The sequence below is a fragment of the Brassica napus genome, chromosome A9, assembly GCF_020379485.1.
Source record: "Brassica napus cultivar Da-Ae chromosome A9, Da-Ae, whole genome shotgun sequence".
Classification (NCBI taxonomy): domain Eukaryota; kingdom Viridiplantae; phylum Streptophyta; class Magnoliopsida; order Brassicales; family Brassicaceae; genus Brassica; species Brassica napus.
Window position 1 is genome coordinate 15479445 of NC_063442.1, and position 16903 is coordinate 15496347.

Below are 16903 nucleotides of genomic sequence, written 5' to 3' on the forward strand. Positions count from 1 at the left end.
TTTTTGAAGCCAAAGTATTTAACCAATAACTGACACAATAAAACTCCCAACAAATTGCCACATCTTTGACATAAACAAAGTAGGTGAAGACTCTTACAACTAAAAGAGGATGAAACAATTTATTATCTTCCTTTAAACAAGATAATCACAAAAACAAACACAAGCATTTACATTTTAATATCAACTTTATTTTATGTTTCAGTTTCAAATGAATTTACTTTGTTATGGCTATCAACTTTTTATTCTACTTTTATTAAATCAAGCAGTCACAATCACTTATATTTTTTTACATTGATCTAAACAACTTCAAAACAAAGTAATACACTACTATCGCTAATCACTATCAAATAGATAATAAAAAAATATCATTCTTTTTCAACATATATTCATCTTTATATTTTGAACATATTTTTTTACTAAGACCATAAAATAAATTATAATTTTATTTAAGTATAAAATAGACGAACCCGGCGCGTAGCGCCGGAAGACCACTAGTATATATATAAGAGAAAAAGATACAATGCAGTTAATTAATTTACCCAAAAAGAGAAAAAACACTATAGTATAAGCAGAGAAAAGAGCGACTCGACTAAAAAAACACAAGTTACTGTAAAATAAGTCTTTATCTACCTAAAGGAACAATCTCTTCTTCGTTCTAGCAAAAAAATCTCGCAAGTGAAGCTTTTTGAGGAATTTCGGGTTGGTAGCAACATCTTTAACTCTCATTTAATCAACCGGTAAATGTGGCGGACGAAACGAGAGAGGCGCGGAAGCCAACAGTTCCAAGCACGAGGAAGCCAATGATTCGCCTAGATTTTCCAAGACTGTTAGAAGTATGCTTCAGCTCAGAGATCAGTTACACTTCTTCCTTCGATGCAGCATTGGTGATGGTAGTACTGCCTTGTTTTGGTATGACTGTTGGACTGAGTTAGGTCCTTTATGCCTTATCTTTGGCTCTTCGGGGCCTCGGTCGTTAAGGATTCCCCGCTCTGCGACGGTGTCACAGGCAGTACGCAATGGGAACTGGAACATCCCTCCCGCACGCTCGGAAACAGCGGTGACTCTCCAAATTGTTCTATCAACCATGGCAGTCCCGTTAGAGGACAATGGTCCAGATTTTTATTCTTGGAGAAATCGCTCGGGTGGTTTCAGCAAATCGTTCTCCTCCCGAGTCACTTGGGAAAGGATCCGTAACCCATCGCCACCGGTCCATTGGCACTCGACCGTATGGTTTAAAGAGGAGATTCCACGATGCTCCTTCATCACCTGGACTGCCTTCCTTGGAAGGTTACCTACAAGAGACCGCTTAATATCCTGGGGATTGGTTGTCCAGCCAGGTTGTGTTCTTTGTGCTAATGCTGATGAATCTATCAGTCATTTATTCTTTCAATGTCCATTTGCGGCTGCTACTTGGTCTCGTTTCTGTGGCAGGTACATGGCGTCTTCGCCAGCATCGCTCCAGGAAGTCTCCAGTCTGTGCCAACAGCTCCAGCAATCCCCAACTCCGCGAGCTGTTCCCGTCTTGAAGCTCTTAAACCAAGTCATCATCTACTACCTTTGGTATGAGCGTAATGCCCGTATCTTCAGAGGAGAGTCTTCGACTCAAGAGGCCTTCTTTAGAGTGGTGGATCGTCGTATGAGGGATAGGCTTCTATCTCTGTCTCTTCGGTCTAGCACTGCTCCGTCGCCTTCTTTGCTTGAGTTGTATTTCTGCTTCATCTCCCCCTATAGTTAACTTCTACTCTCTCTTTATTTCTCTAAGTTCTCTGCTCTTTTCCTTTTGTAATAAGCTGTGTTTTCCAGCAATGTAAAACTCAAAAAAGTGGTATAAATCTTAACATTTAGACCAAAAAAAAAGGATGTTTGCATGAAACCATGTCCGATCTCGCGTAGTAATAGTATAAGCAGTACGCGTAGATGAATAAACCAGTTGATCCACCGCATAGGGAATGATCTGCAATATATAAAAAAAAGCTGAAGTTTTATTGCAAACCCATTCGTGAAAATAAGCTTACTAAAACCTTTACCTCCACCACCATTCGTGATCTTCAGCGGCAAGTTGGAAGTAAGTAAGTGCAACGGTTATAAAAGCAGTAACGATCAAGAGGATGATGAATACGATGAAGAGGATGCTGTAAATGGTGTAGATCCGGTGACCCCAAACACTGGCAAAGATGTAGTACAGCTCGATGTAGATGGCACTGAAAGGAAGAAAACCCGCCATGGCCATCTGAGGTATAGCACTCCTGTACCATGGGAGTTGCGGGATCTCCCTGGGATACTTAGTGGTGCGGACTGGCGCTTGGAACTCTACTTTGCTGTTTTTACAAGCGATACCGCCTAGTACAAGCAAAGGTGAAGTCACTAGTGTCCATATAAGGACAATCACAACAATGGTTCCGAAGGGAAGAGCAGCGGTTTCGCTGTAGGCGATTGCCACGGTGTTTAGGAAGCAGAATGTGAGGAAGAGCGGGCCACAGAAGAGACCTCCAGTGAGCAACAAGTTTCTCACCTGAGAGAAAACAAATACAAATGAGAAGCTTAATTGCTTTCTTTTAATTGATTTGAGGGAAAGTGTTTGGTGTTTGCTTACCCAGTTTTTTCCTTCGAGTTGACAGTAGAAAGAGGAGGCTGTGTATCCGGTGATTCCAGACGTGAGAGCGTAGATAACGACCAAAGCTGTGAAGAGCGCTCCTCGGTTGTATGGATAGAACACTCCAACAAGTGAAAGCATGAAGATGAATATAGTACTAATCACATAAGAGGAAAGTTACAGTTAGTTATTGGCAATAAAGAAATGAAGCATGTCAAAGAGACTTACAAAGTGAACAGTTGAGTACCGCTACCGAGAGATGCAGCAAAGACAGATTTGTATTTTGGAAACCGGAACACATCTCCGTTAATGTACTTCCATCCAGTTTCCTCTTGATCATCAGCAGCTTCCTCGTCTTGAGCATACCTTTAAGGACATGAAAAGTAAGGTTATAATCAGAAAAAAAAAAGATATGTGGGTTGTTGAATTTAGCATTCAAAACTCACTTCATGAAATCATTCGTGAGGACCCGCATCAAGATTGTTGTAAGGAAACCAGTCAGAAGCAGGACAGTGACGCATGAGTTGATAATAGAGAACCAATGAATCTCCAAGTGATGCGGAAGAGACGAAGACATGGCGTACTTATCCATCCTCTTCTCAAAAGGAGTCTCCGTTTCCTTCCACTTCACAGTATACATAAACTCAGCATCAACTTCCTTATCCTCAGTAACATCCACAAGGGAATGAGGATCCATTCTAGCATTGATCTCAATCACACCACACGGTCTTCATTATACAAAATCTCAAACTGAATATGCTTGTAGAGGAAATACTTGAACTCGATGGGATCCGATTTGCCATCTTTGTCAACCTTCCCAATGAATCCCCATATAGGCAAATCATCATAGTACATCTGGAAGTAATAGTCTTTCTCAACAGCTCTGTTCGACCTCTTCTCTGCTAAGCTTCTTTTTGCAGTATTTCTCGGAGTCTTTCTCATCTCTGAAGTTGAGCTTACACTAACGAGCCTGTCGCCGTTCAAAACCTCACCTAGAGCTTCCTTTTTATCTTTCACACCCTCTGCAAAAACCAAGAATCAGTGGATAAGAGTGCATCCATAAAAGGCTAGTGAGAGAGATACACAGTGCTCGTAGTACCTGGAATACAGAAAGGCAGATCGAAATATCGATACGTCTCACTGCAACCATCATCATACACAAGTATAACCAGTCACATGACGTGGAGCAGCGTCGTCGGTATTCTCAAGGTGGTTCTGCGAGGGAATAAACGTGAGATCTGAATTTGATTTTTTTTATTTGTGAGGGCATCTCCAACCCTACTCCATTTTCAACTCCAAACATCATTATGGAGTAAAATATTCTCCAACCTCACTCCATTTTGAAGTTGAAAATCGAGTAATGGCTACGGTTACTCCATTTATGGAGTAATCTTACTCATTACTCCATTTTGGAGTTGGACTTTTTTTATTTATAAAATGGTCCTTTAAATCTTTAATGTTTCTATTTTTTACTTAAATAATATTTAAAATGATACAATAACATGAAAATAGTATATTCCACAAAAGATTATTTAATAATTTTAAATAAATGCATAAAATAACAGAAAACATAAATAATTAAAATAAAAATAAAAATAACATAAAATAAGTAATTTAATAATCTGGAAAATCCGTTCCGGATCCGCTAAGGTCGGTGAAATATTGCCCAAACGGAGAAGTCTGAGAAAGAGCTTGTTGATCTTGTGATTCAGCATTTCGCTTTGATATTATTTGTATTTGTCAGACTTCTTTATATTGGTGAAAAACGAAGATTTCCTGGAATGCTTGGCAGTTTAGATTGCATGCACTGGAAGTGGAAGAATTGTCCTACCGGTTGGGCGGGACAATATGCGGGTCGTAGTGGATCACCAACTATAATTCTTGAAGCTGTCGCAGATTATGATCTTTGGATATGGCATGCATATTTCGGAATGCCAGGCACTAATAACGATATCAACGTGTTGGACTTTTCTTATCTTTTTTTCAATCTTGCTCAAGGTATTGCTCCTCCTGCTCATTATTTTATTCAAGACAAAGAATATTATATGGGTTACTATTTAGCGGATGGTATGTATCCAAAATGGTCGACCATAGTACAAACTATTCAAGAGCCAAGGAGTCCTAAAAACAAATATTTTGCAACGCAACAAGAAGCATGCAGGAAAGATGTTGAACGTGCATTTGGAGTTCTACAGTCGCGCTTTGCTATTGTCAAAGGACCTGTTCGTTTTTGGAAAAAAAAATGTGTTACATGACATTATGACTACATGTATAATTTTACATAACATGATAATTGAAGATGAGCGTGAACTTGATGCACCAATTGAACTTGGAAGAGAAGCTCCACCTCCAGATATCGAAATTGCAGAAGATGAAAATGTCCGATTTCAAAATTTTCTTGCTCGATTTAGGAATATCAAAAATAAAGAAGCTCATTTATCAAAAATAAAGAAGCTCATTTTTCATTACGAAATGCATTAGTTGATCATTTGTGGGAAAAATATTCTAATGCTCATTGTTGAACCTATATATATGTTGTCTTTTTTAATGATTTCTTGTACTTTTTAATAATAAATATTTAATTCAAATGATTTATATTTTAATTATTATCGTAAACATAAAATAATTGGGGTTAATTGGTAAATTCTTATAAGTATAAGATTTTATTTGCAATTATTAATAAAATAAAAATGAAATTATTTAAGAAATATTATTTTTGGAGTAGAAAATGGAGTAATACATTGGAGTAAAACTTTACTCCATTTTGGTGTTGCACCATTTTGGAGTAAAAAATGGGGTAATACATTGGAGATGCTCTGAGGAACGCAAATGGGAAAGATGACAAATCCTACTATATAAAAGAAGCTATTTTTGGAGCTTCTAAGGGATGACACATGGGTAGAAATATTCTCCACCACTCAATCTGCCATGTCATTGTGAACTGGACTTCAGCCTAATAAATTGGAAAAAGAGGTTTGCCATAACAATCACGGCCTAGCCCAATATCTATAAAGGAGAAGGATTCTATTCTCATGCTGCCACGTCTTCAAGAAACAAAGAGCAAATGATGGCAGGTGTCCCTTTTTACTGAACTTTTCTCGGCAAAAAATCAATATAACAAATGGGCTCAATAAAAACACTGCTAATGAACATATGTAACAATAATCTCAGCCCATTTATTACCCATTTTTTTAATGTCTGTCTTCTCGATTCCCTTTTCTTCTCCGCCGACGGAATGTTTCTAAACTTTCCCACAACCCACCTTCCTCCACTAATGTAAACCATTAGTGCCCTATTCAATACTGAAACCATGACCTCACGACCTCCTCTTCAGCTTCTCATCTCTCTCTACATATACCTGATGGCTGCTTTCAAAATTGTAGTATTCTCCGAGGAGATATTTGAGTGTCATTATGTCAAACTCAACACTTATCACGAGATCGACGAGACTCCCGGAACCACAAGGAGGAAGAAGAAAGGCAAACAAATCCTCGGATCAAGACGGAAGGAGGAGAAGTATATTATGGCAGAGGAAGGCATGTATATCCGTACGACCGAGCATGGATTGTGGTTTACTTCGCTTCTACAGGCGGTGACAAAGAAAGGAGCGAGCGAGAAGTGTGAGACTATAACGGAGCGGTGTTCGGAGGTTATGGAGGATGTGATGAGCTGGAGCGGAACTCAACTGTATTGTTGTGGAGATGAACAGGTTGGATCTAAAGCTTTATTATGAGCATATCACATGGAGCTCGGATAAAGGTACTCTTTATGACAGAAAATCACCATGATTCCGCTGATGTAAGTAAACATCTCTGTTTTTCATTTTTTATATCGTAGTTTCGTAGTCAATGATTAAAGTAACTAATTAACTTAATACATACAAAAGGAACATGTTTGATATGGACACAAGTTCTTTTCTTATATAATGTGGTGAAATATGTGCTTAATCGTATCACCTTGATTGAGTTTATCAAGCGTCTACACTCTACATACAATATCTCTATTTTCTTTGACCATCAAAGTCAATTTTTTTGGTTGATTGTCTCTTAGCGCTAGATGTTGCTGTTGCAATTTTCAGGTTTAAGGTTTCTATGTGAAGCTCAATATTTCCAAAATATGGAGCAATTTGGTTACTCGCTACAGTCTGCAATGGTAAGCTAAAGTTTACCGTCAATTTTGTTTTCATCCTTTTGATGTAAAGTATGTGTTATTATGTTTGCTGGAAGCTGTAACAGCTGTTTCTGGGATGTTTCTTCCTGCTGATGAATTTCTCCTTTGGTAGATTTTTGCTATGTTACGAGTCGCTGAGGTTAACTAATAAGAGACCGGAATGATTTTGAGACAGTAAAAATAACAAACTTAATGACTACTGATGCTAAGTCTCTTCAGATGTGTATATATTTGCTACATTCTCCTCCTTCAGCTTTATCTGCTTCTCGGTAACTTATAAGAAACTCAAAAAAGTGTTCTTCCAAGATTCGACACCAATTTTGACAACTCTGACATAAACGCCCTGCCACAAAGCTTGGATCCATCGCTTTGCAGTTCTGAATCCTTAAACAGATTCCATCAAAAGTCCTGATTTTGTTTCTTACCCTCTATGAAATGATCAAAAAAATTAATAGATCTGATTTGATCAATAGATTCTACTTATAACATCTTTCTCATAGGTGTTTTGATGATTTTAGCATTTAGTTGCTTAGTTTTTTGTCTTTTTTTGTAACATCTTTCTGCATTGAGCTTAGTTTTTTTGTCTAAACTTGGTCAATAGCATATTCTTCTGCGTTCATGAGCTAAAGCTCTTACCTTATCTGATATATTTTTTTCGTGTTCTTTTCAGTGGTCCATATGATGAAAGGAAATTGAATTTGGAGCTTGAAGTTTTAATGATAAGTGTCTGCATTGAGCTTGATTTTGAGGACCAGTTAGACACTGACACACTTATATGCAAGGTCTTCATCAAGAAATCAGTGAGAGAAGAATCACTAACCACTTACGCGCAAGGTCTTCATCAAGAAATCAGTGAGAGAAGAATCACAAAGGAGGACAAGGAATCAGAGTTTGGCAGTTTGTGCATATGTAATATTTTATCTATGATGATAACATTTACTTGGGATAATATTTTATGTATGAGTATAAACTAATATGTAATGTTTGATGTCTTAACTATATTCTCTACACTTCAATCATATGGTAAGATTGGCAGATTATGAATGACATACCAAAAGTTACGAGGTGTGTTTGTACTTCTCTCCACATCCTATAACCCTAAAAGTCAAGAGAGGATATTTAATTGAATTTAACCTTTTTGTTTATGATTTTAAGAAAAAAAATAGATAATATAAAGATGCACAACCAAGAACGTCAGGTTCACTGAAAAACTTAATGACTTTTAGTTATGTTTTCAACATACAACTTTTTTTTGGTAAAAATTCAACATACAACTTTTACAGCAGCATTTGCTCTACAAATAACTAAGAACGTTAGGTTCACTGAAACTAACATAAAATTAAGTCTTAAAAAAACTAACGAATAACTAAATTATAGTGTGTGGTTATTTATCAGCATTTCAGGTTTTTAACAAAAAAATATTCAAAACATAGGCTAGAAAAAGCATAATGCAGATATAACAAATAGCATTTCAACCAAAATATCAGAGTAATAAAAATAGAAAATATATACAAATGTATAATTGTAATCTTAGAAATTTGAATGATGTATAATTGTAATTTTTAGTATTACAATTTAAAGATTAATTACAATTTAAAGTAAACTAAATATTTTGAAACATTCAATAAAATTTATGATATATTATATACTTCGTGCAATCATTAACCCGCCCGTAGGGCGGGCCAAACCCTAGTAATAATAATAAAACAATCCTTATTACCGAATTTTTAATAAAATTTAAAACTTTATGCGGCATTAGTGTCTTAATAGTATAGTTGACTGGTAGATGAGATTAACTTACGAAGCAATAGAGCTTGCCTTCTATAATCGATCTATGCCAATGGGGTTTTGTTTAATTGGGCCAAGGCCCAAATATTAATTAGTAACAACCCATAAAAGGCCTAGAAAATTGTACTTCTTTTTACTTTCTTGGGTGGACCCTTTTTCGTGCCCCAGTTCTCTCAATCGGCGCCTATTATTTTCAGTACGTCTATATGCATTGTGAGTTTGTGATACTGATTTCCTTTGTCCGCGAAAATAATAATTTACAGCTAGGACCTAGAGATGACATCGACAAATATGACATTAAATTTTTATATATATAGCTATAAAACTGAACTAAAATCTTGGCAAATATATTTTTGTTTCTATCAATACTTATCCTTGAAACATTCAAGCTATGGCTTTGTAACTACTCTAAAATGTAATAATTTATTTTAATCCGGACGAAATGTAAAGACGTTTGCATTAACTTCGACATTTTTGTAGTTTACTTAAAGGTCCAAACAAGTAACATGTGAAGCTGTACTTTTTGTGATCTTCTGTTATATTATATGATTTATTTGTATAACTGTGCCAAAGGATGACGAGGTATAGATGCATAATCTTTTGGACATAGTAGATTGGATCCATTGACTTAATCTAATTTATAACTCTTATCTTACACAACGGAAACTATTTTTATTTTAACAGATGTCACTTGATAGGTACTTAACAACTTAATAGATGATATACTATTGGATTTGGATTTGACTTACTAAAATTCTGAAAAGAAAATTATTATAACACAAGACTAAAAAGGCCTCTTACCGATCTATTTCTCGCCACGGCCGTCATCACGATCGTTTGAAATAAGATTTGCATTGACTTATTTACTATACGTAACTATCATCCAAAATTTTAGGTAATGCGATTTTTGATATGTACGGCTACTGAAGTTGGAGCTGTCATCATATGTATATTTAGCGAAGAAAATCAATGTAAGCTATCGTAAACATTTTACACATTTTCAAGTTGCTTTTTGATGATTTAATACTAAATGTTAGAATATGTATTGTCAAATAAGTTTTGTTTTTATCATGTTTTCAAACCTAAACGTTATCTGGAACATTAGTATACTACATAAGTAAACCTCAAAGTTTTACGTACTCCTACTTTTAAAATCAAATTCACTAAATTTGTTAGACGTAAGGCTGATCCTGAATTTTAAAAGTTGTAACTTATTTAGTAAAAATTTCAATAAAAGATATTTTTTACAAATTTAAAGGTTTATGTTTATATAATTTTCTTCAAAAAAAATTTAGGAACTATAGAAGTCAATGTTTCATTCAGTTTTGTAGAGCATGGACGACTAGTAGTGCGACTCAATAAAAAAGTATACATAAAACACACAGTTTTAGGTTGTATTTATGTAGGTTGGAGATCATTTCTAACTCTATGTACTTGTTGGTTTGCTCCATATATATGTCGCTTATTTTTCTCTCATTATGAACTGTACGATTAGTAATAATATATAGATCCATCATCCATGTCATGAGCCTAAACGAACTATTCTTTCTTTATTCAGTATGAAAAATTATGTATATTTTGTTGAATTTTTCAAATAAATATATTAGTTATATTAAACCAGAAATATTTATACAGTAGATGTTCTATTAAATTTAGAAGTATCAATGTAATTTCATCAAATCCTTTGTTACTAGGTAAAGACCCGCGCCTTGCGCGGAATAAACATTATATATATAAATTATTTTATATATTATATGTTTATAACATATTATGAAATAATAAATATATATTGAATAATTAAAAGTTTATTATCTACTACTTATATAATTAAATTGGTGCGAACATATAAATAAATTTTATAAATCGAAAAAATATTTTTTCTATTTGATATGATATATAATTAAATTTAAATGATAGTAACATATATATGACATATTTAAATATTAATATTTATAGATGATGCTTTTTGCTCATATTTTTTTATCATTTGTATCTGTTATAGCAAAAAGTCTAAATTAGTGATAACAAAAATTTCATTGTGGGATTAATGGTTTAAGGAATTTATAATATTTTAAAAAATTAAGTTTTCAATATTTTTTCAAAATTTTTATCAAAAAAATGTTCAAAGTAAATTTCAAAATTAAGATATTTATGTATTTTTATATGGCATATAGTTTAATTTAAAATGATACATATATATTTATATATCTTTTATTTTTGATACTTATTAAATGAGACTTTCAACTTATATTATTTTTTAATTATTTGTATCATATCATAACAAAAGTTTTAAATCATAGATCACAAAATTTGAATGTGAAACTTTTAACAGTTTTAGTAATTTATACTCGTTTTTAAAAATTCAAAATATAATCTATAAATAATTTTTTTTAATTTTAATTATATGGTTACTATGATTGTATTAAATTATAATAGCTTAAAATTAAACAAATATAATTATAATACACACTTATTTTTATCAAATCTTTATTATTCAAAATCATTAATTGTCATATATACTTTAGTCACATTAGGCAATTCTGTAATCTTATTTAAGGAAATAATGAAGCACATTGATAATGTATTTATTGTGGTTTAATAAAAAGCTTATTATATATTTAGATGAACCAACCTATTTCTCTAAGGATTCTAAGAATCATTCTAGTGATGACACGTGACTACAAAAAATGTTGCAATGCTTCTCAAATAATATATAGCGGATTCGTAATTAAGTTTCCTTAGATGGGCAAGTGATGTATCCAAACCATTTGCTCAAGCTTTCCTCAAATGAATTATTTTCTATCCGGCTTCGGTTGTTTTATCTCTATCCATATATTATATATAAAATCGATTTAAATACATATATGTGTAATGTTGGGTATAAAATAATTTCAAAAGTTTTATGTCAAAGGTTGAAAGTCTACTTACCTTCTTTGGTCTCGGAGACTCAATCGGCTTTTGTGGCAGGGCGTTTGATTTCTGACAATATTCTTATTGCTCAGGAAATGTTTCATGGATTACGGACTAATAAAGCATGTCAAGGTAAGTTTATGGCGGTTAAAACAGATATGAGTAAAGCTTATGATAGGATTGAATGGGATTTCATTAAGGCATTACTGCAGAAAATGGGCTTCCACCAACATTGGATTAAATTAATGATGGAGTGTATATCGTCGGTTCAATATAGGATTCTTCTAAATGGTCATCCAAAAGGGCTCGTTGTGCCACATAGAGGGCTGCGGCAAGGAGATCCGCTATCTCCTTACTTGTTTATTTTATGTACTGAGGCTTTGAGTGCAAATATTCAGAAGGCGGAGAGAGAAAAGAAGTTAACAGGAATTAAAGTTGCCAGAGCATGCCCATCGATTTCCCATCTGTTTTTTGCGGATGATAGTTTGTTTTTCTGTAAAGCTCAAAGGGAAGAATGTTTTACTATTCTCAGGATTTTGAAGGAATACGAGGTGGTTTCTGGCCAGATGATAAATTTTGAGAAGTCCTCAATTCAATTTGGACATAAGATTGAAGAAGCTAGGAGACAGGAGTTACGAGACGTCTTGGGTATACAAAATTTGGGAGGAATGGGATCTTACTTAGGATTACCGGAAAATCTTGGCGGTTCCAAGGTTCAAGTTTTTGGTTTTGTTCAGGATCGTTTAAATAATAGGGTAAATGGATGGACTTTTAAATTTTTCACAAAAGGAGGAAAGGAGGTGATTATTAAATCAGTGATTACGGCATTGCCGAATCATATGATGTCCTGTTACCGCTTACCTAAAGCCACCGCAAAAAAATTAACGAGTGCGGTAGCAAAATTTTGGTGGAGTCCTGGAGGTAGTACAAAAGGACTACATTGGAAATCTTGGGATAAGGTATGTGTTAGCAAGGAAGTTGGGGGATTAGGTTTTAAGGATATAACTGATTTCAATACAGCAATGCTCGGTAAACAGTTATGGAGGCTTATAGAAAAGCCACACACGTTATTTTCCCGGGTTTTTAAGGGTAGGTATGTTAGGAATGCCTTACCACTTGAACCGGTTCGATCATACTCTCCGTCATACGGCTGGAGGAGTATTGTCTCTGCTAGATCTCTGGTAAGCAAAGGACTAATCAAAAGGGTGGGAACAGGATCTTCTATATCAGTATGGAACGATCCTTGGCTCCCAACCACTCGCCCGAGACCAGCAAATAAAAATCAACACAATTTGTTTCCAGACCTGACAGTGGATTCCCTTATTGACTCCACTTCGCGAAGATGGAATTCGCAGGTTCTTCGGACTTTGGTGGACCCACAGGATGTGAAAATTATGGAGAGTATTCCTCTGAGTAGGCATCAGATGGCAGATAGGGATGGATGGCATTTCACAAAGAATGAAAAATTTACGGTCAAATCAGGGTACCAAGTGGAGAGAATTTACCCAGATAGGGAGAGGATACCGCCCTTCATTGGTCCTACGGTTGATGCCTTAAAGGCTTTTTGCTGGAAAATTCGATGTCCACCAAAGATGAAACATTTTCTTTGGCAACTGATCTCAGGATATATAGCAGTCAAGAAGAATTTGCAGGCAAGAGAGATGCAAGGGGAGATATGCTGTGCAAGATGTGGAGCAGAGGAGGAATCAATTAACCATGTGTTTTTTGAATGTCCTCCAGCTATTCAGGTGTGAGTTCTGTCAAAGATTCTAACAAATCAAGCTATTTTCCCAACAGCTTCTTTATTTACAAATATGGATCATCTATTTTGGAGAGTCGCTCCACCTATGGAAGATAATCAATTTGTATGGATACTTTGGTACATTTGGAAAGGTAGAAAAAGTAAAGTTTTTAGCAATTTGGAGGTAGATCCTAGAGATACTCTTAAATTGGCCGAGACGGAATCATCACTCTGGGCTGATGCCCAATTGCAGAAAAATCAGAAGATGGGAGCCGAGCCTCAAGTTACGCTTCCCCCGTCGAACCCAGGTAGATGGTGTTTTACAGACGGTTCATGGAAAGAGGGGGATAGGTTCTCTGGTCAGGGATGGTTCAGTACTTTAATTGGATTTGCGGGTCTGATGGGAGCTAGGAATGTCAGAGCGTCTCTTTCCCCTCTGCATGCAGAGTTCGAGGCGTTACTATGGGCAATGGAATGTATGAGAAACATAAGACAATTTCAGGTTACGTTTGCAAGGACTGTTCTCAACTGGTGAAGATGGTTTCAGAACCAGGGGAATGGTCAGCTTTTGCAAGTTATTTGGAAGACATCAAAAATCTGAAAGAGAGCTTTACATATTCAGAGATAATACATGTACCAAGGACGCAAAATAAAAAGGCAGATAGTCTAGCACGCAGTGCCAGAAAACAGCTGTCTTTCGTCGTTCACATGGACCAATATCTCCCGGTGTGGTTTACAGAGTCTATATGAGTCTGTAATATTGTCGACAAAAAAAAAAATACATATATGAGTAAAAATGGTCTAAGCTAATCATTATCGAAATATGAATAATGGAGTAGGGTTATCATATGACTTCAAATTAAATGAGAAAAGAATAAAAATGGAAAGATAGTCTTATAAAAAAATTCTCTACAATTAAAAAAATAATAATTTAGAAAAAAAAGTTGATGCAACCATTTTTAACTTTAGTTTTATAAACTTGATAAACCATGACTAACAATTTTCGTAGTTGTAGATATAAATTAAATGTAATTTCCCGCATGATATACATCAATAATATCAAAACTAATCTCTCATTCTTTTTCTGAGGCAAAGATTTCTAAAGAGTGGTGTGATGCTGTGGATAGAGAGATTGATGCAAAAATAGGCCAAGAACCGTGATATCCCAGTGGCTGCCTCATATAGTATCAAGAGCCATGGAGGGTTCTCTTGAGTTTACATTTGTTATATCCCAACCAATTACTCAGTTGTTCTTTTGTTAAATTACCAGATGTCAAACAGTTGTGAATAGCTAACCATGTGGTAGTGGTATTTTGAAGTAGCATATTTTAAATCATTCTTCTATATCATTATCCTTTAGGATTCCCAATAATTTTCAAGTCTGTTTTGAATAAAACTCTATTTGAAATTTATCGTCTGCACTATCCCACAAAGGCACATCTTCGCCTTGCTCTCCATGTTTCAACTTCGCAGTTTTCACTTCAATCTCATTCAGAATGGATGGTTGATTTATAATTTCGTTTGTGACGATTTTTAAGACTGGCTATCATAGCTTGAGCAGATATGTCCCATATGCTAATTGTCTATGTAGCCTTCTGAACTCATTATCTTATAGTCTACTTTTTTCCAACTAATAATTATTTCAGAAGAATGATTTTTATATTGACAATCTGGACTTTGTAAAAAAACTTTCTGGATGCTTGTTTAATTATTTTTTCCCAGACACATGAGGTTCTGCATACACATTGTTCTTTACTGCTGAGAAAGTATTTTAAAAATGGATTTGTGCTTGAGATTAACTTATCCCACATAATCGACCACGATCCTATTTGAATAATGAAACCAACCTAATAAAATATGTTTTCATATTAAAAGGAAATAAGTGAAATTTACTTTTTTTTTTAAATTAAGCGGTCGTGGAAGCACCGTAGCCTACTGGTTAATGTTTAAAGGTTTCTACACTCAAGTCTAGGGTTCGAATCCCAGACTATGCAATTTATTGCAGATTATAGGAAATCCATGTTTCAAGTTCCGGAAAGAGCGATTTATTAAACAATTATGCAAATTACAGAAGAAAGGCTTACAGGGGATCTTCAACATGGTGCAAGTAAATCTGGCCAGACGTGGATCTTTATAGAACAGTTCAGGTGATGCAGTTAGGCGTAGGTCTTCATAAGGCATGTAGTATTGTCGGTTGTCGAATCGTCTATGTAATCTTTCTCATATCATAATTGTAAGATCGTAATAAATCAACGTTAAAAAAAAAAATTAAGCGGTGGTCGGATAAAAATTGGTGAAATATAAACAAGGTATTATCTAGACATTAATACATCTCTATAATATTATTTGATAAGTTAATTTTTATAGTAGCACTCATGTTAATTCTTACCATGATTAAATACAGAAACACCTTTAATGAATTTAAAATATTATATTTAATCACCATTAATAATTTTTATTTAGTAGTTTTTAATTAGATTTTAATTCAATTTCTTTTTCAATAACATATATAATAAAAAGGAAAAAGTTTATAATTTTTTTTTAAAAAAAAATTCTTAATACCTAATCTAATAATATTGTTTGAAAAGTCAGTTTTATACGTTTCACGCTCACGTTAATTCTAACGACGGTCAATTACAACGTTATCCTTAATGAATCAAATATATCTAATTGCTATTACTAAAAATTATATTTTATTTTCTCTTTCCTTTTGTATTTACTTTTTACTTTTTATTTATATTGTTTCAAATCTCTATCCCTATAATGTTATTCGAGAAGTCAGTATTTGTCGTATTCACGTTAACTTTTGTGAAAGTTAATAAAAGAGTTACCCTTAATGAAATAAAAATATTATACGTAATTGTCATTATTTATAAAACTGATTTCTTTTTCTTTTTGGTAAAGATAATCCGAATTATTTAAAATTAAAGTAAAGAATATATTATTTTTTAGAATATTTTAATTATTTGTGAAAATATTATCGGTGAATTATGTTTAGATATTTTTTGAGTCTGTCATCACTTTATTTTTTCTTATTACAAGACAAGAAATATCATATTATAAAACATATTACGGAAATATATATACACACAACCTGGATGATGAACTAAACTAAATATAATGACAACTTTGTTTGACTTTTAGCCTAATCAAAATCACAAATATTTTATTAATTTTCAGAAAAAATTGTAACTAAATATAAGTAACTTGACTTATCTAAATTCATATATCTAACTAACTAAAATAATGACATATTATTATGTGTAATAGTATTCTGTTTATTTTTGTACATATGACTTAAAGAATGACTCAAAATTTATAGATTATTATCTGCAATAATATTTTATTCACTTCTCATACATATAAATTAAAGAATGACTCAAACTTATAAATAATTAAAATGAAGTATTAACCCATTATTACAGCTAGGAACTAATTAATTACCATTTTAGTTTATATTATTTTCATTTGCTTTTCCAAATAACACATAGAAAATTATAAAGTTCCAAAAGTCTATTATAAATCTAAGACACCAAACTATATGGAATAGACAAAATTAATCAAAAATTTACCTAATTTCAAATCAAAAATTTATGAATAATAAATACAATAAATAAATCCAAATAATAATTAAACCAATCAAATATGTTACACCTAAAATTACATATCTAATTAAAATAATTACATAATATTATTTAAAA

At 33.6% G+C, this 16903-nt stretch overlaps 1 protein-coding gene, 1 long non-coding RNA gene and 1 pseudogene across 2 annotated transcripts; 2 read left to right on the plus strand and 1 right to left on the minus strand.

Moving 5' to 3' along the window:
• The first annotated feature begins 835 nt into the window (after window positions 1-835).
• On the plus strand, window positions 836-1735 carry LOC106417695. Its single transcript, XM_022691982.1, has one exon. The coding sequence runs from the start codon at window positions 836-838 to the stop codon at window positions 1733-1735; it is 900 nt and encodes a 299-aa protein (XP_022547703.1).
• On the minus strand, window positions 1734-3972 carry LOC106416815 (annotated as a pseudogene).
• A 1464-nt stretch (window positions 3973-5436) lies between these two features.
• Window positions 5437-7824, plus strand: LOC125578297. Its single transcript, XR_007316384.1, has 3 exons — window positions 5437-6391; window positions 6672-6745; window positions 7434-7824. It is a non-coding gene; the product is annotated as an uncharacterized LOC125578297 (long non-coding RNA).
• The last annotated feature ends 9079 nt before the right edge of the window (window positions 7825-16903 follow it).